Source organism: Numida meleagris, chromosome 1 (assembly GCF_002078875.1).
Source record: "Numida meleagris isolate 19003 breed g44 Domestic line chromosome 1, NumMel1.0, whole genome shotgun sequence".
In the NCBI taxonomy this organism is placed as follows: domain Eukaryota; kingdom Metazoa; phylum Chordata; class Aves; order Galliformes; family Numididae; genus Numida; species Numida meleagris.
In genome coordinates this window covers 155647712-155672848 of record NC_034409.1, presented here as the reverse complement: position 1 = coordinate 155672848, position 25137 = coordinate 155647712, and the positions used below count along the sequence as shown (strand labels likewise).

The window sequence follows — 25137 nt, the reverse complement described above, 5'->3', positions numbered from 1 at the left end:
CCAGCTCTCTCAGTCTGTCCTCATAGGAGAGGTGTTCTATCCCTTGGATCATTTTTGTGGCCCTCCTCAGGACACGCTCCAACAGGTTTGTGTCTCTCCTGTACTGAGGACTTCACATCTGGACGCAATACTCTAGGTGAGGCCTCACCAGTGCAGAGTAGAGGGGCAGGATCACCTCCCTCGCTCTGCTGATCATGCGTCTTTGGATGCAGCCCAGGACACGGTTGGCTTTCTGGGTTAAGAGGGCACATTGCTGGCTCATGCCCAGCTTGCCATCCACCAGTACCCCCAAGTCCTTTTCGGCAGGGCTGTTCTCTATCCTTACATCACCCAACTTGTCATGATAGCAGGTGTTGCCACGACTCAGGTGCAAGATCTTGTACTTGGCTTTGTTGAACCTCATGAGGTTCACCTGGTCCCACTGCTTGAGCCTGTCTAAGTCTCTCTGGATGGCATCCTGTCCCTCAGGCATGTTGACCATACCACACAGCTTCATGTCATCCACAAACCTGCTGAGGGTGCACTTGATCCCACTGTTGATATCATTGATAAAGATATTAAAGAGCATCAGTCCCAGTACCGACTCCTGAGGGACTTGTCTTTGATCTCCACACAGACACTACCATCACTACCCTTTAGGTACTACCTTGCAACCAGTTCCTCATCTATTGAACAGTCCACCCATCAAAACCATTGCCCAGGCAACCTCCAATCCTGATGTCACCAATCAGTTCACTTGCATTGGAGAGGAACAGGTACTTAAAGTCCCCCAGCAAGATGAGAGCCTGTGATCATGACACCTCCTTTAGATAAAGGAAGAAGGATCCATCAACAGCTATGCTTGATAAAGTTGCCAATATGGTTAGTATGTTAGCCATGGGATTCAGACTTCCAGAACAAGTGATGAATATGTGCCAATAGGAATTTGGTGGAATCAAACTGTCTGTACTGGTCACTTGCTCTGCGTATGAGCAAGACATTTTACTCCAGATACATAAGATATGGTAATATCATTTTATTTCATATACATGGTGATTTAGTTTTCAGGAAAGCTGGGGAGGGACTTCTTATAAGTGCAGGTAGCAACAGGACAAGGGGAAATGGTTTTAAACCGGAAGAGGGCAGATTTAGACTAGATATTAGGAAGAAATTCTTTACTGTGAGGGTAGTGAGACACTGGAACAGGTTGCCCATTGAGGTTGTGGATGCCCCCTCCCTGGAAGCATTCAAGGCCAGGCTGGATGGGCCTTTGAGCAGCCTGTTCTAGTGGGAGGTGTTCCTGCCTATAGTAGGGGGGGGTGGAACTAGATGATATTAAGAGTCCTTTCCAACCCAAACCATTCTGTGATTCTATGATTCGATTATAATGAATCTGTACATTGATCCATTCATGCAAAGACCCTTCTATACTCTTAAGACACCATGTGAGTAATGATACACAGAAGAAGACATGGGAAATGTCAAAGAATTTGAAACCAAGACTAGAATAAATTCCTTTAAGTAATTTTATTTTAACCTTTCAATTTCATGTGACTTCATCAGTTTTTTTGCATTTTTGAGGTTTATGAATAGCATTATTTCCATCAGTTAACCATGATGTCCAGTCTTGGCAAGGCAGCTTCTTTATTAGGTCTATATTTTGTTTTTAAGTAAATTCAAAAATGGTATAATGATAGTACTTATTGAGATTTTGAATAGTAGATAAATTGCTTTCATTTATAGTTATAAAAGGAAGGTGCTTTTTGCAACAGGATCAAATTCCAGAGAAGAAAAGAAAGAGGTTATGAAAAATATGCTACACTTCAAGTTGCTGTTAACAGACCTTTTTGACATTTCTTAGCATTAATCTTACTAAATCTCACATATCTGCCAGGTAGCCCTCAGAGCTAAACATTTTAGATTTCATTTTATAGTCAACTGAGAGAAATATGAGGTTTCAGAGCAGTATTCATCTACTCTGTTTTAGTCATCCACTTTACAGGGAGATTAACTGATCCCTAGGAGTGGCTATTTCTTGCTATCAATCACCTTCATTTGACTTGCTGAATCACTGCTGATATTTATATTGGATGATATGAATTCAGTCCATCTGCTCCCAAGTACACAATGATGGAATCACGGAATCATCAGGGATCAGATAATGAAGTGCCAGGAAATGCTTTACACCTTTCTCAACACTCTTTGGGTCCAATTTTGACTTTCATATCCTCCGTCATTGTCAACTCCTGGCATTGATATAATGTGCAGTAATTATCACTTATGTGCATCCATGAAGAGCAGCCAAGGAAGCGTGCAATAAAAAGTAATTTCCCTCTAGTAGGACATACTTTAATTTTCACTGTTTTCGGAAGTGAATGATAAGGTTTTGATTTTGACCAATGTCTTAAATTATACATTCCACACAGTATCATCTCCTATGTCTTTTATAAAGATGAGGTTGTTTCCAGAATAGAAATAATGACAGACAGTATATTCCTTTTGCAGAGGCTTCTCCTGATCTAACTTTTCTTTATTTTCTATTGACTATTATTTGCAGACCATGTTCATTAGCTGCAAGTGGGGAAGACAGCATTCTATTCTTTTGTGGTTACTTCCTTACAGTTCTGCATTTTGCATTAGTGAAAATTCAGAGAGTCAATCTCTTTTTTCTCTGTTTATTGTAGATATTCAAATTAACAAGTACACAAACAAAATAGATACTACTCAGTCTATACAAGAAGAAAGCACAATTTAAATTGAGGAAAAACTTAGCATCTGACAATTTTCTGTATTATCAGACTATTTATTCATCACATATTAGTAGCCAAAAGCAAAATCAAACCAAATTAACCCCAGAGGCATGCATGACTCAAAGATTTTTCCACTTGACAGTGCTGATGAATCACGTGATGTTTTGGCAGCCAATCTGGCATCTGCCATAAGTTAAACCATATCTCTTAACTATGAAAATCATTGTTTCCTAACAGCAAAATTTTCCTGTCCTGAGAAACTTCAGTCCTCTTCTATTCACATCCTCTAGATAAAATTCATCTCTTTAAAAGGTCAACTTAATTTAGCTTCTCATTCTTCAAACTAGAGCCTCTATATGATTATTTAATTTAAATTTAAATTTACACTTTTGTTAAATAATCTCAAAAAAGTTAATATCAGACAATATGACAATAGTTTTTTAGCTAATCAATTCTAACATGGCTTTGAAATTATGGGAACTTGCCATTTCAAATAACCATTTTTATAACAACTTTATGTTTAAAAATTAGTACATGTTTCATAGACGAATCTACAGCTGGAAAAATATGTCATCTCCAAAAAAATGCTAATGCATCTGTCACAGGGATATAAAAAATATGATTAATAAAACAACATCTCTCTTTTAACAAACTGTGTTGTTATTTTCATCCTAACATTTCTACCTCTTTGAGTAAGCTGATTAAATTGGCCTGATCACATGGTCATTGGAATGTACTGCCAAAGTCCACTCTATTTCAATGGCACAGAAAATTACAACATTACAGAGTGATAAGCAAATCCTATTAACAAATTAAAATTCCCCTGAGTGGGAACCTTCTTGAAAACATCTGGCAGAATATCAGAGAAGTATATTAGCCAAAATACGATGTGGTACTTTTTCATCTCCTGGTCTGAGAAAAAAACAAAAAGCTCTGTTGTATATCATACTCATGTTTATAAAGAAAACTAGTCCACTGGCATATAAATATCAGTTTTTTAGAGATCAACATTAAGCTGCTACTTTCTCCTTATGAAGCAAATAGAAAATATTCCAAGATAAAAGTTACCTTGAAAATACAAAAAATAATAAAAAAAAAGAAAGATTAACTAAATTTTCAAGAGAACAAATTTTGCATTCACGCAACAAATAAGGTAGGAGACTACAAAAATTATTCCCAGAAGCTAACTTCAGATATAAAGACTTAGTTTCTTTCATTTTTTTTTAGGCAGTGAACTTCAGTACTTAAGTTTGCTTCAAGACTGTAAGTCCTGCGCGTTGTTTCGTGCAAAATGCAAACTGAGGGGAAAAAAAAAGGAAGAAAAAAAAAATATTGTTCCTATGTACAGCAAGGTACATTTCAGAAAGGTTTTATTCCATGGATCACTTCCTGGAGGTGGTATGAAAAGGACTGCACAACACCTGGCTTCCAGTCTGCTGAACAGCCTTACAGAAGTATCCCAAATGACATGCTAGTCCATTTGCTACACAATACACACTCTTTTCATATCTGTATCTCAGTGAGATACAGCTTCTCGCTTACACTAAACATAATCAAGCACTGAGCTCTGCAGAGAAAAAAAAAATAAAAAAGAAAGAAAAAAAGGAGAAAGGTCTCAAGGGCAACAGGGTTCAGCTAGCAGATTTGAAGGGAGCAGTATTTTATCCTCCACCTGTCTCAAGCTGGCTCAGAAGCAGGAATACTCACCTCTTCCAGAGTAAGATTTTCAACTTCTCAGGCAATGATTTGGCAGCTTCTGCCAAGGCAGCACAAAGCAGTTCAAATACACATTTAAAGAACAAAAGGTAACAGAGATAGAAGAATCAGCTGCCAAGAAAAGATTTTTGCTTGAGTACATGTTATGGCCTGCTTTGCTTTGGGCTGGATTCCATTGCTGGGAGAAGTGAATTTTATAGTAGCATCACATTCTGTGGGTACATTTTAGCACAATCACTGCGTGATGATGCTGCACAGAATGGAAAGGGAATGAAGGTGCATTTTACAGCTTAGGAACAGGAGCAGAGAAACACATGAGAGGTGAAGAGCTCTTTCACAAAATACCATTGTGATTTTCCTGAAGTTTTTGCTTTCCTTCAGAACTTTGGATTCATAGCTAGTCAGATGACCTTAGGGTTTGGGCACACATCATCACTGCAAGAATTTCAGACAGAGGTAGCCCACATAACAACAGCCTGACTGATCACTTCATAGTCTGTTTAGGAAGAAGTATAGCATACAACAGGTGACAAAAAAGAGGTATGGCACTTCACTGAAAGGAACCATCTCACTTTCCAGTCAGTACTAATGTGCAATACTTGATTTAGTCTCTCTTCAGAGATGAACAACTGTGAACAGAACAAGGGAAAGTTTGTAAAACAATGACCTTGCAATGCACTCAAGGTCTTCTATGCAGTCTGCCCATTGCTTCCCTAAGGATGGTCTGAATTTATTCTGACATCTTATGAGTAGCAGGTTGTGCCACAGCACAAAGAGACACGGTCACTAGCTATAGCTCCCTATAACAAGCTCAAACATTCTAAATACTCAAAATTTATGAATATCCAGTTCATAATGCTTTTCCAAGCAAGAACTATGACAAAAGAATGAGCATACAACCAGTTCCTCAGACACAATTGCAAATATTGTTTCTTAATGGAGTATTCTATTTGTTTTATTGTGTAAGTCCAGAATTGAGGAAGGACTTAATTTTTCATTTTCAGGAATGAAAGACCTCTGGTTCAGCTGGACGGAGGACCCACAGAGAAGGAAAAAAGATTAAGAGGAAAACCATTCTCTCCATTAATCCTATGATGATCTTTCTCACAGACCTGAACTAAGTGAAAGCCCATAACTTGTTTTAGGATCAGAATGACATTAATTGTGGGAGGTTACTGGATTACCAGCAGGCTGACATCCACAGATGGAGAAGGATGACAGTTTAGTCCTACAGCTATAGTGAGGGACTTTGGAAGATTCTGGCATTGTGCACATAAAAAGTATAGCTAATTATGCCATCCAGAAATACTCCTTGGCGTTGCGCTTAGGTTTTAGTGATGCATAAGTAAGAGCATAATGAGGAACACTATATGGAAATGTGAACCTTGTCAATTCCTTCAGAGCTGGGAAGAAATGTAACTGGAACAAAGGTACGTACCGTCTTGGATATAGTCAATGCAGAACATTCACAGACAGATAATCTCAATCATAACTTTGCAAGTTACTACCAGAACTCCACTTTCTGAATTGGAGAAATCCTGATAAACAAGGCTGCTCTGGATATCTGCAATTCTCTCTTTTCTGACAATGACTCCTAGAAGTCAGTTATTGACAAGTTTTAGTTCCCCAAAGATAACTTCACAGGTGATCTTCTATATACAAATGTTCATTAGAGGTTTACACCATCCAGCAAGACGTATGACCAGAGACAATGATCTTCAGGATATGCACAGTATCAGGGATAAATCCAAATCTATTTACAATGACTATCTCCTAGAGTAGATTAGCTTGTAACACTCTAAGCAATCTACCATCACCTAAGAAGCAAGGATTATTTCTTTGAGTAGATGTTTTTAATAACATACATACAGTCTTAAATAATGCCTATTAAGTTAAACTTGTCTGGAACTTCCCTTGAACACTAAGGATAACTGGACTGCAATGGCCTGTGTTTCACAGTGAACTCTGTTGTCCTCCAAACCACAGCAGTAATATTCAAATTGCATGTTGAAGAACTATCCTGTGGCTGTCATAACCTCTGGATCATGTGAAGGGATATCTTGGAAGACTATAATATGGTATGTGCCAAAACTAATCTAAGTATCATTTTCAGCCTTTATTCATTTAGGAAACAATTTCACTGATCAAAAAAACCTCCACCTTCCTGGGATAACTGCTTAAACTGTCTTCTGTTCTAAGGAAACCTGAGGGTTCCTGTGCTCAAAGGTAGTTTCTTTCTTGCTATCCCTGTTGTCTCTCCTGTGTGATTAGATTTAACACCGTCGGATATGACATTTGAAAGACCATCCATTAAAGAACCTTCAGAATAAAATCTAACTAAAAGCTAGGATCAAGTAGGGCTTGACTCTGTTACATATAAGATCCACACCCTTCTCTTTTTTAGATACTTACAAATAAAGTAAGCATTTTTTTTTCCTGTTGCTTAAATGATTTTTGCTTTTTCAGCATCATTAACAGTATGAAAGCACAAGCCTATTCTTCTGACCACTGCTGGAAATGAATACCAATTAGACTGAGGTAGTCTGAGGAGATATATAGCAACTTCATAGCTCAATACTAACTTCAAATAAAGGCTCTCAGAATCACCAATGGGAACAAAACACCAAAAGCTCAATCTCTAGTTATAGTTTTATTTAAAATATTTAAGCATAATTGAAAATTAAGAAAAAAATAATCAAGTTTTAATTTCAAGAAAGAATCATTATCTAAGAAAGTGAGGTAAAGAAATATTCTTTTGTATCACTGCTTCTCCTGAGCTCTAAAAAGATCAAAGAATACATATCCGTGCACCTGGGGCACTAGGAACTCCATCTTAGATTTCCTTCAATCAATCATCTTGTTGTTTGAAATACACTTCTTATAGAGCCAACATAAATATTGGCGTCAGAGTTTCTGAGCTAGCTGACAAGAAGCCTTTAACTGATATCCAAATGAAGAAGGTTTATTTTCCCTCCTAAGTTATATTTCTGTTACATAGCACACTAAACATAATTTGTTCTTTTGAATGAACCAACCAAACCCAGCAACGTGCAGATAAAATAAACCTATACACTGTATTAATGTTTTCAAGTATACTCTTCTCAAAAAATAAAATCCACATAAATAAATAACAGAGAGAAAACGTTTGTGGCTAACCTTGGTGAATCTATGCAAACTTTAAGCCTATGATTTTCAAAATACATTTTATGATAAAATGGGAGGGATTCATAACTCTAGAATAGCACGCATTTCAATGTTATTTTTGCCTTTTTATTTATGATGGGTAGCTTTTGCCAAGACAGCCAGAACACCACTTACTACTAATAGAAAATCTAACACAGTGCTGATACTGAAGAATGAGTAATTGATATTAAGAGAAAGGAGCAAGGAATGATACAGTGTGTTTCTAACAAAACTACACTATACACACAGTTTTAATTATAGAAATTTCAAGAACATCATTATTTAGTTGATATAATTAGAAAGCCTATTACTTATTTCAGGTAAAACAATATGCAGCTATTAAATTATCTTACTTTTTACAAAATCAAATTTTTCAGTTATAATTCTTACATGTAAAACAACAACAAAAAAAAACCACTGTAAAAAGAAACTCGAAGCCCATCTAACAGCCTTTATAGCACGTTTTAAGATATCACAGGTTTTCAACTTTAACCAAATTGTGTTTTGTAGATTCATCAAACATACCACTTTTTATACTTAGTAATGTTGCTTCTACAAAGAAACTTTTATACCCTTTACCATATACTTTTGTCTGTCTAATTTTCTTGTTTTCCTGTTACTACTTTTAGATGGACATGTGCCGTTATTCAGGAGCAACTCTTATCAAGTCTGTACAGGATTTAATACTCTGCTGGCTGCCATGTAATTTTACCTTGCAAATTATTTAGAGGTCTATGTGCTTATACATGAGTGAACACAGTTCAGTTTCACAGTATGTCAGGACTCTGTCTTCTACATATTCAGGGGTAGAGAGAGACCAACATGATGTTGTATAAAGTATTTCATATTATAAGTCTGAAAGCGCTGCCTATTTTAAAAGATAACACAACTTTAAGCAAAGAAAATAAAATTAAATGAGCATTGTATCTTAAGCATTTGTCCAACTTTACTCACATGTATAGTCTCAAAAGCATGTCTAGATTTGAAGCATTAGATTTATTTAATATGCCAATTTCTCACAGATGGCAAGCTCTTCCTGAATTTGATTAGAGTTTAAAATATTCGCTTTCCTTTGCAAATTAGATATAATCCTGACTTCACACAATTGGCAAAGAGAATACATTCATTTTTTCTTTCTCTATATATACAAGGCATTGCATATAGTGATAACAATTAAAGGAATACAGCTTCATCATAAAAAAGAAAAATAAACATTCTGAAAATTAATGTAGCCTTTATTTTGTAGACTAGCAGCCTACAAAAAAGTGTTTTTGCATGTGTGTGTGTGTGTGTGTGTCATGCTGGTTTTTTTTACTGCAAAAATATTTGAAATATTTATATTTACGTATGTATATCTTATATGTATGTATAATTTTATGAATGCATACCTTATATACTTATCCAAATAGATGTACAAGTGAAATTGTTTAGGACCTACTGGAATTGAAAACTTTTTTGAGATGATTAAATATGAAACCAAATAAGAAAAAAATAGTATAATATTTTGTTACTCTACTTATTAAAATAAGATGAATGAAGATGGAACAATTTTCCTTAAAAGTGAAAACTTAAAATATAGTTTGCTCAAAATACTTAACAAACAAGCTGCCAAGAGTAATAGAAATGCTTATAGAAACTAGTATTATCTTAGCAAAATATTATCTTTAATATGGTGGTGTAAAGAATTTCTAAACTGATCAGAATACTGTTTACATATATAAATTTAAATTCCTTTGTAAGTTTTGAATAATTATAGGAAAATAGCCTTGGTTTTGAAATATGTACAATCTGTTCACTTTCTTTGACATTTTTATTAATACTATTTTGGTTTTGGATTTGAAAACTTTATTTTCTCCCTTTCCAAATGCATTCTGTAACTGTGAGCTGAAAAGCCTGTTTTGGGCAAGATCATAAATTCAGAGACTTGCTAAAAATCATATCTGATAGCTAATATAAAACAAAATGGTTCACTTTTAAAAATCACATTTGAAAATATTTGCAATGTAATAATACTCTTTTCAGTCATCCTCGGGGAAAAACTCTCAAACAGCAGCAACTATACATGAAATTAAATGTTTCAGGATACATATCTTCAAGACAATTATAACTAGCTCCTTGGGCAAATGGTAGAATTCATAATAATAAATACAATTAACAAATTCTATATGCACTCACCAGAAATAGCTATATAGGTGTGAGATTTGTTGAAAAGTCAAAATTTAATGAACTGTTGATGAACTCTCTTGTTCAGACTCTCGAATACTCCCTTCCACATGTATCCATTAGCACAAACAATACCAAATTTCAAGAAAAATATGAGAATTTAGAAGTTAGCAATAGCAGACAACATTACTAATCTTTTACCATTTTGAGAAGTTCATTTGTTCATCTGAAGTTTTTACATCAGAATTCCATCCCATTTAAAAATAATTGGAGTCTGCATCCCTGCAGGAATTTAATCCACATAGTTTAGAGATGTGACTTGGTAGGTCAGGTTGATGATTGGATTTGATAATCTTGAAGGTCTTTTCCAACCTATGATTCCATGATTCAATACATTTCACCTTAAATGGGCTCCGTGTCTGACATTCAAGAGACTAGATCTCTGATTCATCTGAATAAGGTATTCTGTTCACATCGTAATTGCTCTAAAAGATCTGTAAACACATTATCTGCCAACTATCTATGTATCTATCTACTTTTTAATTTACTTATTTAAATATTCTTAGAGAGAAGGAAGCATTTACAAGAAAAAGGAAATAGATGAAAAAAGAGAAGAATTCCCTTCATGTCAAAATTGTTTGATTTTCCTGGGATAAAGAAGAAAGAGCTAACTAAACTCACCAAAAATAAGAGTTTTTAAAAAAAATTTCATTCACTGTGAAGTCAGTAATTAGAATTTAACAACAGAATTCTCCAGATATTCTGTCTAGACTATGTATGCTCCAGATTACAGATGAAAACTGAAATTTGTTAGCCGTAACATCACAGGGATCAGCTCAGCAGCTATTTTCTTTATTTTTCAGTGTTCTTGCTGACATCCATGTATCAGAGAATAAAATGAACTGGCTTTAAGGAAAAAGGGGCATGAACTAGACTGGGGATAAATAAAGAACTAGAGGGCAAGAAAAGATGTTCAGAATTTATGAATCTAGATAAATCATGAGACATAGTGGAAAAGCAAGGGGAAAAGCAGGAATAAGGTTTGAGGGGACAGGCAAAGATCACTGGAAAGTAGAATGATTAACCAAGGATCAAAGACTAAGTTTACTTCAGTAAACTGAACCCATTGGTCTAAGAGATCCCTGACCAGATGTGAGTTATCACTACTGAATTGTTGGTAGTGCTTTTAAATGTTCTCACCCTCCACACAACGATGTACACATCCACGATGATTCTATGTATCTAGGATATGTTCAAGGCTTGTTAGAAAGAGTGCTGGTGGAGTATGGCTAAAACTGTGTCAGGATCAACAAAAATAATCATATTCTGATTCATGGTCTGCAAATCTTTCCTAGCACTGTTTGCTTTACTCATGTAACTGTAGCAAGGAAGTTTAAGAGTTGGTTAAGATGACTGATGACGAGAAATGAAACAGAGAAATAAAACCTAACAAGAAATTCAAGAGAAAAGTGCAAAAGCTGAGAATAAGTCAGGAAAACAAAGAATAAATCAGAACAAAGAACTGATGGAGCAGGAATAGAAGAAAGAGTAATCAAAACCTGAAGGTTCTATGGCATCCAAAACATGTTCTCTTTTAGCATGCAGGATAAATGTCATCACTCCTTTTGGTCATCAGTTATTTGTGAAATTTATTTTTAAAGTGTACACTTGAGAAGACACCTTCAGAATCTTATTTTGTCTGCAGAATGGATTAGAGCTAAAAGAATAATGGTGTATTATCAGCGCAAGCGTTAGAAATTAGAGATCTTTGTGACCATCTTAAGTTTCCAATTTTTCAAGGTGACATTACAATGGTGCATAATGCTCCTATTTTTAAGGTAGTTTGGGCTTTATGTGACAGTTTTAAATGAAATAATATTATGGATGCAAATTCACACAAGGGAAATTAGAAAATATTAAACTTACTGTGAAGATCTTTTTTCATCCATTGTGAAAGCTGGTCCTTAACGACCTGATCACAGTGAATGAAACCTCCGTGTTTTACAGCTCATATGAGGAACAGAATACAACATTTTGCCGAGAAAAATCAAGGTGAGTAAAGCAACTGAAAATCTTAACCGTAGGTAGGAAGTAGAATGTCTGAACTCTTTTCTAGTTTTTCATCATCACATCCATTCTTCACAGTTCTCAGAGATAATCAATAAAGTTCTGAGATAGCTTAATTAATTCTGAAAATTTAAGTATGCTAATTTAAGTATGCTTGCTTTCTTCTTCCTCATTCTTTTCTTAAAATAATATTTTCTTAATCTATACCTGGATTTTATCTTTCGTTGTCACTATGAACTATGCTGTGTGTTTATTTGTGATCATTTTAGTGAAAGCTGAGGCAAAAGAACTATATTGTACTTCAGTATTTCCAGACTTTTTTTCCCAGTGGAGCAACACTGTCATTCATCTTCTTCTACCTTTAATGCACTTACAGAATGATTTATTGTTACCTTGTCTTTTGCTATTCTGTCCAAAGGTATTCTTGATTTTGCCCCAGTATTCCTGTACTATTTATTTTACACTCATACCTAGTAATGTGACTGCATCTTTCTCATGCTTGTTGACAAGTACTTACATTTTGTTCATTTCATGGGTGCCTAGCTTGAGATCCTCTGGATGACATACTGTCCTGAACAGCATATCTAAAATTAAATGGAGCAGACACTGTCCTTTGAAGATGGTCTGACATTCCTATTATCTTAGTTTCAGAAATATGATTCCCAAAAAAGAACATTTTTTGACTTTAATTATGTTTCTTTGTTGTTCTTGTTTCCTATTAAGTGGGTAAAAACCACTTCATATATAATAAAGCAAACAGCACATATCCTGATCAAATATTTCAAAGCAAAGAGCAGCTTATGATTACATTATTATTTAAACAGGATTAAAACTAAAGGTTATGTACTATCCGTTTAAAATTGAAGTTAAAATCAAATGATTAATAGCAAAATTATGACAAAATATTATTAATTTAAACTATATAAGGACGTATTTGAGGAAACAGAAAGTATCTTGTGTTTTATAATAGCATGATTTATATGCAATGGGAGACAAATTCAGACTACAAATCTTACTGGTACTTCCTATCTTTTAATTACTTTATTTTGTGACCTTAGTATTCTTCAATATTAATTCACTTCAGATACATTGTGCATAAAGGCTTGTTTAAGAAGGATAAAAAAAAGAATTTATTATGCATTAAAGCATAACATCTATTCAGGAGGAAGTTCTGAGTTATTAATTCTGAGTTATGAGTTACTCAGAAACATTATACAACCCAGTATCTGCTTATAATATGAAAAGAGAGTGACAACACCCAGATCTTAACAAGACATTTTCAAAAGATCTATATGAGTATGTAAACTGGAATTAGAGCAAAATAGCAATATAGCATTAATCTTCAAAATATAGCTATTCCTTCAATGACTTCAAGAAATCTGAATCATACACATAATGAGGCACTCTTTTTTATGTATTTCAAAACCAAGAAATACATATCATTTTCTAGACTGTTCTTCTATGCCCTACATATTTAATAAACCAGAGATAAGAGAATGTTAAAATTTAGCCCTAGAATTGATAAATGTTTTGAATGACTGACATTCATTAAAAAGAAAAGTTTAGAAAATAAATATAATCCATTTGCATGCAACACATAAAACCATCAACATAAAACTATCAGCATCTTTGACTGTAGGAAGCATAATGTATGCATTGCAATACCTGTATATGCAAACTGAACAAGATCCCATAACGCATTAGGGTCTATGCCTTCCATTTTGATCTCTTCTTGCTTGGCTTCACAAACATCACTCGTAAACATGGCAGCAAAGTAGTCAGAGACAGAACTGAGAACAAGTCTGAAAAAAAGAAACTAGTGTCGTTTACGTTGATATATGTCTTAATAATTTCAGATTTTCAAACTCTTAAAAATCTTACTTTAATAATAATTATAAATTAGCAGGATCAATATATTACAAATGCATATGGGCAGTAAAATACAGCACGGCATTTAATTCTAATTTGAGTCTGCTTCCTGTGATATCAACCAAGAGGTACATTAGCATATGCATATAAAAAAGACATAGACATTAGCTTTCAACCTTTATGATGTCTCCTGTCATGCAGATGTCCTAATTGTTAACAAGATAACCTCTCCGTAGCAAAGAAAAATTAAAAGAGAAACAAATTTCATACTCCAAAAGTATCCTACATTGGGCTTAGTTTTGATAAACTTTAGTAAAAGATCCTTCAGTCCTCAGAAAGAAAGACGGTTAATAGCTGCTATTCAATAAATTAAAACAAAAACAACCACATAATGTGAGGATGTTGCTTTTTTTTGTTGTTGTTAATAAACATTTCCAAATGAAAATAATTTCACAATACCTGTAAAATGTGCATAGCTTGTTTAAAGATCTGATTTACACAAGTCGAAATCATGGCAAGCAATAGGTATGTTTGCCATTTTAATATTGTAAGTTCATATATTCTTTTAAATAATAACTATAGAATCACAGAATGGCTTAGACTGGAAGGACCTTAATGATTATTGAGCTCCAACCCTCCTGCCATGGGCAGAGCTGCAACCCACAAGATCCAGCTGCCCAGGGCCCCATTCAATCTGGTCTTGAATGCCTCCAGGGGCAGGGCATCCACAGCTTCTATGGGCAGCCTGTATCAGCATCTCATCACCCACGAGTAAATATTTTTTTTCTTACATCTAACCTAAATTTTCCTTCTTTTAGTTTAAAAGATTCCTCCAAAACATTCCCCCTTATCCTATAGTAGGACTGTCTAAAAAGATGATCCTGCTCCTGCTTACATGCTCCCTTCAAGTGCTGGAAGGCTGCAGTGATGTCCCCCCAGAGCCTTCAATTCTCCAAGCTAAATAAGCTCAAACAGTAATACAATAATACTACGACTTTGTTAGGAGTGAATATTCACAGATTATTAGAACTGTAGTACAGCTATATATAGTATACTGCATGCTTTCTGCCTTAATTTGAAATTATAATATACAAAACATAGATAAACAACACAAGAATCACAACCTAAAAACTTCTAAGTAGTGATAATATTTACCCATCTGTATATAGTTAATTATTTTGTACAAGTAAAAAAAAAAAAGAAAAAAGTGAAAATAAAAAAAAAAAGAAGAATAACAAGTTATCACTCATCAGCCAGTGTAATAATTGATTGCTTTTCTTCTCTTAGCTCATCCCACTAGAAAAGTAAAATATGACAGTTTTAATCAGCTTCCGTGCTTTAAGCTACTATATTTTACCTGCAAGTGGGGCAGCTTCAGATCATATATATGATTTTTACTTTGGCTCAAATGATGGGAAATGACTAATTGTGATAGTTTAACTCCTTCAGATGGTATAATCAACTCCGGTAATCATGAACTTCAGAAGATTCTAATGCATAAAAAGCGTATGTTTACATAGGTAACTCTGAAAGTAATACCTCCTATTTACATCATATTTCCATGGAAACTATAACGGATACAAAGAGCACAATAACACTACTTGATACAGCAAATTCTCAGCTACAAAACACTATTTTTAACACAGTCACCACGTTTAGCCAATTCTTGTGGATGCACTGATCAAGACACTCTTCATTTCGTGGTGTGACAGCTGTGCATGGCCATCTGGAATGTGGCTCATTTTTCATGTCTCTGTTGCTTTTGCTAACATTCACCATTCACTGCCTCACTGTGCTCACATCCACTGTTTGGCCTCCATAAATGTTCACGGAATCACAGAATCACAGAATTGTAGGGGCTGGAAGGGACCTCTAAAGAGCATCAAGTCCAACCCCCTGCCAAAGCAGGCTCCCTAGACCAGGCTGCACAGGCAGGCGTCCAGGCGGCTCTTGAACACCTCCAGAGAAGGAGACTCCACAACCTCCCTGGGCAGCCTGTTCCAGTGCTCTGTCACCCTCACTGTGAAGAAGTTGTTATGCACATTTATGCGGAACTTCCTATGCTTCAGTTTGTGGCCATTTCCTCTTGTCCTATCACCACGCACCACTGAAAAGAGTCTGGCCTCATCCCTTTGCCTCCCACGCCTTAGATATTTATAGACGTTAATCAGAGCCCCTATGAGTCTTCTTTTCTCAAGGCTGAACAGATCCAGGTTGCTCAGCCTTTCCTCATAAGAGAGATGCTCCAGGCCCTTTATCATATCTGCGACCCTCCACTGAACTCTTTCCAGGAGATCCTCATCTTTTTTGTCCTGGGGAGCCCAGAACTGGACACAATACTCCAGGTGAGGCCTGACCAGGGAAACTGATGTTCAGTAAGAGTCAATCAGTATCAGTGGGTGCAATTTTTTTTTCACGTGGAGGAATTAAACGACACACCTTTGCTTCATATGCACTTCCATGTCAGATGCCATTTTGTCAGAGCGTCCCTCTGCTGGCATCTGTCACACAGCAACAAGATGTTAGCAGGAAGGTTCAACCTCTACTGCCATACCACCAACATCCACCTCTGACATCTGGGTAAATACACTCAAAGTTATCTTAATGGACTTCAACTGCAAAAGAGTACTCAGTCCATACAAGCATGTGACCAGACAAGATTCAGTCCAAACTGAAAAATCCTAAAAAATATGTGACACAGATGTCAAGTTTGCACTACCTCATTCATTAAGGAAAACAGTTTTGATGAACTGAAATGTTGTGTGAGGTAACTGCTCACGTAAACAAGCAAGACATGTTTTTGAACAGTTATTTTTTTTATTCTGTACATTACTCACTAGTCCATATAAATAATAAAATAGCTATTTCATCAATGGAATAAAATCAAAGAGTGAATTGATTTCTAGACGTAATGTTTTTCCTTGGGAATTGCTTCACAAGCTAAACTGAAGTGAAATAAACTTGCTAATTACACTTAATTCTGAAAGTTGACACTTTTTGTAAATCTTACTTGTGCTCCAATATCCAGTGCTGAGAGGGAAAATGAAAAGTGAAAAATCAAAGCACTTACAATTAATTTGTAATGATCTGCTGCTTTTTGTACCTCAGAAGGTTCTATAAGACTCCTAAATCTTGGCCTAAAGGCATTTTGACCTATTCATCAGATGTCTGAGGATGCTGTCTTTTTTCAACTGATGGTCTGTCAGTCAGAATACATAATACACTCTTTCATCCTAAAGAATCACAGCAGGTAACTCATGGCTACAAAACGAATTTGTAGACTCTGAAAGATTTTCTCCATACTAAGGGATTTCTTGACCTTTACTACAACTAAATTAATCCTCATTTTTTCTGGTTTCTTTAATGATATAATATATAACTGATTCCTGTTGTAGTATTTTTTCCTATCATGCCTGATTTTATTTTACTTTTATTAAAGGATACTTAATTTCAATTTTCACCACTGTTTTGAGATCAGCTTCTGATACAGAATTCCCTCAATCTGGTTGGCATATTTATTAATTGAAAGAAAAAACAATCCATGTCACTTGTATTCTTTAAGCAAGCTCTAATGATATTTTACTGCCAAATGAGTAATACCTCAGACGGTACTTTCAAAATTCATAGGCACAACTTCCTCCCACATATATAACACTAGTTCATATAGAAGCTGATGATTCATTGATTTTGTATATCATTTGTTGCTATGTAGAGAATACCAGCTGACACGGGTTGTCTTTGCTGATAGTGGTGCTCTGTAATTCTTGAAGCAGTCAAACATTTGCTAGATATGTATATATAATTTCATAAATTTTAAAGCTCAAGGAACATAATCTCAGCTACGTACTTGAAAAAAATCTCAGTACAAAAAAAGGAAGACTCTGTTTGACACTTTCAGTACATTTTTGTCAGTACAATCACAACTGTCGTCTTTTCAGAGCAAAGCACAACAAAGAAGCAAGTTACAGGACAGATATATTTTTATTTTTTTTTAACACATCAGTTGGTGATTACCTTTCCTGATGACTGTGGTATTCTCCCTCACTAGTTTACTAGAGATAGATAAAGGTTTAAGAGTATCAGAAAAAATACAGCTAGCAGTAGTTTAATCTAATACACAGACCACTTAGTGCTCAGTAACAAAGAATGGGAAAAAAAAAATATCTCAAAGGTCAATAAGATTTTTAACCACCTTAGATTGTTATCTACTATGTTAGATGCTTCATGGCATCACCCACTTCCATACTGCCCGTAATTCAGAATACACCAGATACACTATTTCTTCCCTCATTTTTTCACTTATCCTTTCTTAGGCACGTTATAACAGTTACCTTTTAGTGGTTGGCAACCCTGCCCATGGCAGGGGGATTGAGAACTATATGGTCTTTAAAGTCTCTTTCAACTCAAGCCATTTCATAAAATAGACAATAATGTCTTTATCAGCTCAGCTTCAGTAATACAGCACAATATCAAATCTGTGTAAAACTAACTAAAGGGTGCTTACTGTAAAACTATTGTTACCTTGAGGAATTTTGCTCAATTTTATGCTTTATCAATAGTAATTTGTTTTACAACATTCCTAATATTTTATTGCCTTAATTTATTAACTGTGCCTCACTTTACTTACGATCAACAGCATTAAATGTGTAACATCCATTTTCTGTTGAATAATTTGCCAGTGTATTAGCCTTTTACCTACACCTGTCATGTTGCCAGCATTTCAAATCTAGAGTTCTTTGCCATCTATTCGTCCTCCTTTGCAGACGGACACTGAGATGATGATTTGGGATTGCTTCTACATTACTATATCTGACTCAGTCTTCAGAATTTGAAAGCATGTAAAGAAGGCCATGAGGTATCTCAAATTTTTAGTCTATAAAATTCTAGTAAGCTTCTTTAATCATGTTTTGCATTTTGTCCTTAGGAAAAGAGCAAAAATATTGACTGCTTATACCTTGCAAGCTTTTCCTTTAGTTTGTACCAACAGAAAATGTTCAAAGCCTGTCTCCCCTCCTTTCTTGTGGATTAGTGTAGACACTTTTCACTCCATTGACTAACTTGATCATCAGTGACATCACCAAGAAATTCCAGATGAGAACATAGTAACAAGGTGAAACCATGGATACATTCCTTACTGCAATCTCTCTGAGGTTCATACTTTTTTCTACCTCATACTTCTTTTTTGTTTTGAGCTCCAGTTCAATCAACCACTGTGGAATAAAATAAATCTCTACTGAATAAAAATACATACATTCAGGACAGCACCACATCCAGCGCGGAAGCCCATGAGATATATTTTACCAATGGTTGTTGAAGTGTGTATACTGGTTATGTTTTAAGATATGGGTCTTGTAATATGCACTTTTCAGTAAAAGAACATTGAAATCAAGGAAAGCATCTGCTAATATTTTCTCTTGTCTATGAAGGCACATACATGCAATGGTCTATTCTGTCCACTCTATCCATTTAATTTATGGTCACTTTATTTTCTTGAATCTGAGTTTTCATGTAGTCTCAGACTTGCATTCCAACTAAGCCAGATATTTCAATTTTCTACACTGCCATTACTTGTTCCTTCAAAGCACAAATTAAGGGAGCTGGACAATTACCAGCCAAATGAAGTGTAGCAAGATTAAGTGCCACATTCTACACCTGGGAAGGGACAACTCTAGGTTGGTGCACAGACTGGGGACTAGAGGCTGGAAAGCAGCCCCATCGAAAGAGATCTAGCGGTTCTGGTTGACAGCAAGTTGAATTGGAGTCAGTGTGTCCTGGAAGCCAGAAGGGCCAACCGCACCCTGGAGTGCAGCAGGCACAGCTCCGCAACCGGATGAGGGAAGGGATTGTCCCACTGTGCTCTGTGGTCTCACCTCCAGCACTCTGTGTAGCTTTCTGCACAGCAACACAAGAAGGATAAAAAAATATTAAGAGAGAATCCAAAGGAAGGCTATGTAGATGGTGAAGGGTCTAGAGGGCAAGACATGTGAGGAGCACCTGAGGTCCCTTGGTTTGTTCAGCCCAGAGCAGAGCAGGCTGAGGGGAGGCCTTATGGCAGCTGCAGCTCCTCACAGGGAGCAGAGGGGCAGCGCTGAACTCTGCTCTCTGGTGACAGCAACAGAACCCGAAGGAACAGCATGGAGCTGTGTCAGGAGAGGGGTAGGTTGGGTGTTGGGGAAAGGTTCTGCACCAGAGGGTAGTCGGGCACAGACACAGGCTCGCCAGGGCAGTGGCCACAACCCCAAGCCTGCAAGAGTTCCAGAAGCCTTTTGGGAATGCTCTCAGTCGTATGGTTTGAATTTAGGCTGTCCCATGTGGAGCTAGGAGTAGGACACATTGATGCTCTTGGGTCCCTTCCAACTTGAGATAGTCTATGATTCTGTGATTCAAATATTTTACTTTTGCAGAGACAAGAAGCAAAGAAAATATGTGCTTTCTATATGAATGAAAGACTGGAATATGTAATATGTGATATCCTACTGCGAGCCATGAGAGTAATGAACACTAAACAGCTAGAAACAAAACCTAGTGATCTGTCAGTTCTAACTTTGTGAAATGACTTCAGGTGATGAACCGATGTCTCTGTAGGCTCAAAGTGGTTAAAAGATCTCAATTAGTAAGGACAAAATTCTCAGATTACTGAAAGTGTCTTAATGGTAACATGAAATCATGCATATTTGAAAACTGGCATCTGAGATACATGATTTGTGTGAATCACTCCACTGTTCACTCAAAAATTCAGAAGTGAATTTTCTTTTTTTTCACTAGCCTGGGCTTAAAAATTCAATTTTTTTTTAAATACATATGAATGCACATGTATGTACATATGTATTTATATATATATATACACTTTGACACCGTATCTGTTGAACTGAAAAGATGTATATATATACAGAGAAAAAAAAAAAGAACAAAAATGAAAAACCTGCCAAAAGCCACATAGTAAAATTCTAACTACTATGGTGTTCCTTTGATATTGTTTTTCCCAGCTTTCATAAGTGAAATCTGTTCCTGTGCAGTTAACAAACAGGAAATAATCTTGGAGTTAATTTGGGTTTCATTGGATACACAGAACCATTATTATAGCATGATAGTCTTGCTAATAATTCAAAAGTGTCAGATTAGCTCATTAACAAAATAGAGATGTAAATGCATTGGATAAAGAAGAAGTCAGTGAGTGTATAACAATTAAATTAATGAGAATTGTCTCATAATTACAGTTACAGCTGTAATGTTGAGTATGTTCCATTTGCATATCTTACTTTTGACAAATAAAAAGACCAGAACTATGTGATAACTCTTTTTTCCTTACTAATTGTGTAATATTTATAAACTATTTTAAAAACAATTTTGCTTAGAACAACTACAAAATAATAATATTAAAACCAAAGGACATGAAACAAAAAATAACCATTCCCATCCCTAACCCAGAGAGGGGCAGATGGAATTCTGAAATGAATAGATTAATCCTGAAACAAGAATATTCCTTTCTGTCTTTAGTCAAACACTATTCTATCCAATTTTAATCATATAACAAGTATATAACTTATGCAATACCAATTATCAAAAATTCAACACAATTTTGCAGCAATTGCTGCAACAATACTTTTAGGATTTTTATGCTAATCTGACATCAGTGTTTTCACTGTGGCATTTCCACCAAACTACCCTGTCTATAACAGCTTTCGTTGTTTGTTTTTGTTTTTGTTTTTCCAGAGAGCTCAAGTAATATACATATCTCAGCTGCCAGACTTAATAACAAAATATATTGTCCAAAACACTTTGCAAGTGTCAGTTCATGTTCTTGTGTCAATTTTAAAGGTATCTGTTATTGCAGCCAGCACTTTGAACTCTATGATGTTTGAACAGAGTGAGAGAAGACAGAAATATGAATCCAAGCAACTTCTCAAAATTTGGGAATGGGCAAGAGAGACAAAATATCACAGTGATGAAGATAAGAGCTGATAAGATTCGTTATGATGCAAATACAATGCAGAGCTCAGTATTTTTCTCCAGCAGAAGAAACACATATCCAGGCAAAGAAAGACAACACAATCAACTATGATCCTCTACTGGATGGCTTAATGATTTTATTTATTCCCTATTAACTCCAAAAGAAAAAGAGTAAAAAGGCTTTCAGGAGAAAGAAAAGTCCAATCTTAGCTTCTTTGAACTATCAAAAGAAATGTCATAAACATGAAGATTAGGTTTGATGAAAGTACAGAGAAAGATCTGTGAAATCATTAGAATAAATGACTGTTTAAATATTCAGATTTTTTTTTTTAGGTCTATTTGTCATCCTATTCTTTTACTCTCAAACTCCATTGTAGAAAGATGATACAATATGGCATAATTATTAATTCATCGCCATAACTCATTCCTCCATATAGCTCAGTTTGGTCATATCGTCATGTGTGATCTTCAATCCCTTTTCGATGGTAGGCTGCCAGGTCTTTCCGACCAAAGTTATTCTTGTATGACTTCCTTGGTCATTTTGTCATCTCTCTGTTCTCTGCAAAGTTGTCACAATTAATCTAATTCCTATATATATATACACACACATATATATAGTTATTTATTTTTATATTTATTCTCTATGTCATTCTGTTTATCTTTAAGCCATTCAATTTGTGAAGGGAAATAGGTGTCAGTTGCCAATTTTGGATATTTCTGGCTGTCCAGCTCATCTGTATGGGGCTGGTGCAGACCTATGAAAATCTTGAACTTTCCTGTACTACATGATGAAAGCCAGGCAGTGTACTTCAAGGTATCTCCAAGGAGTCTAGGTAGCTGAATGTTGTTCTTTACGTATTTCTGAAGATCTCTTATCCCTATTTCTTTCACCCTTTGAAGTTAATTTCAATTACTGCATCTACTTCACTCCATAAAGTAACACTATTAATATTCTAGTTTAATAACCTTGCATTTTGTTAATAACAAAGCCATTTAGCCCTTGAAAAATGTCTCTGTATTTCTTTTTCAGTACATCTCTTTTAACTTAAAACAGCACATCTTAACCTTAAAACAGCACATATAGTGATGTTCCTGAGCAAAAAGCATGAGTGTCCTAATTTCACTTTTCTGCAGTTCAGGACTCTACTTGCACTTCCTTTTGTAAGTATAATTATAATCCCTACAAGAACTTACTCTACAGGGAGGTCACTGTTACTTTGACTAAAAATTGCGTTGCTAATTTAAACACCTTTGCCATGTATACAATATCAGCTGTGTGAATTCAGGACTTTATCTCAACTGAACAGTACATTAGGATTAGACACTTTTGGATGCCAAATGCTAACATCTGTATTAATACACAAACTAAACAGTCCCTGGCAAAACTCTGGTTCTATTTTGGCTCAATCTTGATCACGTTTCAGAAATTAGGACAAGCCATGGAACATTCTCAATGAGCAACATAAATATGGCAGCCCTGGAAATCAGAGTAGCTAGTTGAAAAACTGCTTTTACCTTCTCCTTTAATATTTTCTGTTAGAAAAGAAAAAAAAAAAAAAAGGTTTCCTATATCTAATGTTAAACAAACAAACAAACAAACAAACAAACCCACACACAATTTGATACCATTTTGTCTCCTTCCATTCTCTCCTCCTGGCTAGCAGTAACAATATTGAAATCTAGTTGATAACTGCTGAAAGAGCCTACATCACTGCACAGCTAATCTGTCCATGTCCAGAAAATGGGCTCAAATGAGTTGTCAATCAGAAATAAATGCTTGAGATGCCACTTAAACTCCAAACATCTCTCCAGAAGGCTTTCTACATCCACATCAGCACCTGCTCCATAACAATATCTCAGATGGCTGAGGGAATCTCTGTTACTGTTAGACACAGGTGCATAGGTAGGTAACTTACACTGTAGATTTCCACTGACTACTGGTATTAGACACATGGGGGGAAAAAAGAGAACAAAATTCAACTGAAGAATCACTTCCAAATTCTCCAAAATGATCTCAAAACTCAAGGCTCATTTATGCTTGTGAAAAATCTTTAAAAAGTACATACTCAGTTATGTGAACTTAAGCTCTTTTATGCCTTTTATTCACAAATAAAAACAGAAGAGTTTCTTGTGGAGATCACAGAAATACTTGTGAAAGTATTAATGCCATTCTCGGTATCTGGAAATAATCTTTCTTTTTAAGAAAAAGAACAAAAAAAAGCTGTTAGTGACCAAGTTTGGTATTGAAAGCTTACCTAAATTTTCTGACTGCTTTCTTCCTGGTAGCAGAATATGTTGTTACTGTTCTGCCTCTATCATATTACTTGAGGAGAGTAGGTTGCGTTACATGCTATAGTTTGGATGCAGTGTTTGATTCATGAGTTCATCAAACCTGGATATCCAGGAAAGAACACAATAGCTACACTGCTTCTACTGTACGCTTTTCATAATCACCTGTATCTTACTGAAAGAAAACAAGCTGAGTCTGATGACTGGATATTGTGTTTTCTGTTTCTTTCAGCTCCTGTCTTCACACTGCCTTTCTTTTTCTGACTAGTTCTTTATCCTGCATCTCTCCTTCCAGCTTAACTTTCTCCATGTATATTTTCTTCTGTAAGTTCTCATTTTCTGTCTTTCATTTTAGTGATACTATTCTTTTCAAAAACTTCACCTCCCTGTGGTAGCACACAAGATGTATTGAAAAAAAAAAGAGCCTCTTTCCTTAGAGAGCTAAATTGAAGTTTGTTGAAAGATTTATTAAACTTATCAGGATGATAGCAAGTAAATACTGTCCTACTTCAGAGTTGACTATCCAGAAAATGTTTCAGTTGAATTTGTGATGAATAATAAAAATTTTGACTGGAAAAATACAAACTTGTTTTTCACTTTCTATCCAAATGTTTGCTGGAAGATTTGAGTAGCCATACTTAAGCACTTATTTATTTGATATGTGTTAAACTTCCCCTACTCCTTTTGTGCCATGTTTTCTGCCACAGTAAAAGTCCTTCCTGCTCTTTATATTGAACATCAGGAAGATGCCTACTCAAATGTCTACACTTATTTGATAGCATGTAAAAACAGCAAATACAGAACTCAGTTTTGCCATGATAAACTGATCTATAACTAAAAATATAAAAACATATTTGCATCAAAGCTCACTTCATTTCTTAGTCTACTGCATTAAAATTTGGTGTTCTCACTGCTTAACCTTGCGTGATCGAAGTCAGAATTACAAGTTAAAGATGTAAGTCTCCAACATTTTTTTGCATTTTTTGTTTTTACTAAATTCCAGGCTTATAGCACCTGCTCTTTTTCCTCCTTTGAGTCTCGGTAAATGATTTGTGCACCATTCCTACACAAAATCTAACTAATAGCTTAAACCTTGTTATAGTTTATAGCTGCCTGTAACATTATGCAATCATGGCTGGAATTTTTAAGGAACTCTCCAAAACAAATCTTA

At 35.4% G+C, this 25137-nt stretch overlaps 1 protein-coding gene across 2 annotated transcripts in view; it reads right to left on the bottom strand.

Annotated features, from left to right (window-relative positions):
* Positions 1 to 25137, bottom strand: part of KLHL1 (kelch like family member 1) — a 204962-nt gene that overhangs the window by 114560 nt on the left and 65265 nt on the right. For both annotated transcript variants that reach the window (XM_021417641.1, XM_021417643.1), the window contains exon 3: positions 13524 to 13660. In XM_021417641.1, coding sequence (XP_021273316.1) covers positions 13524 to 13660 — 137 coding nt within the window. The remainder of the gene's footprint in view (positions 1 to 13523; positions 13661 to 25137) is intronic.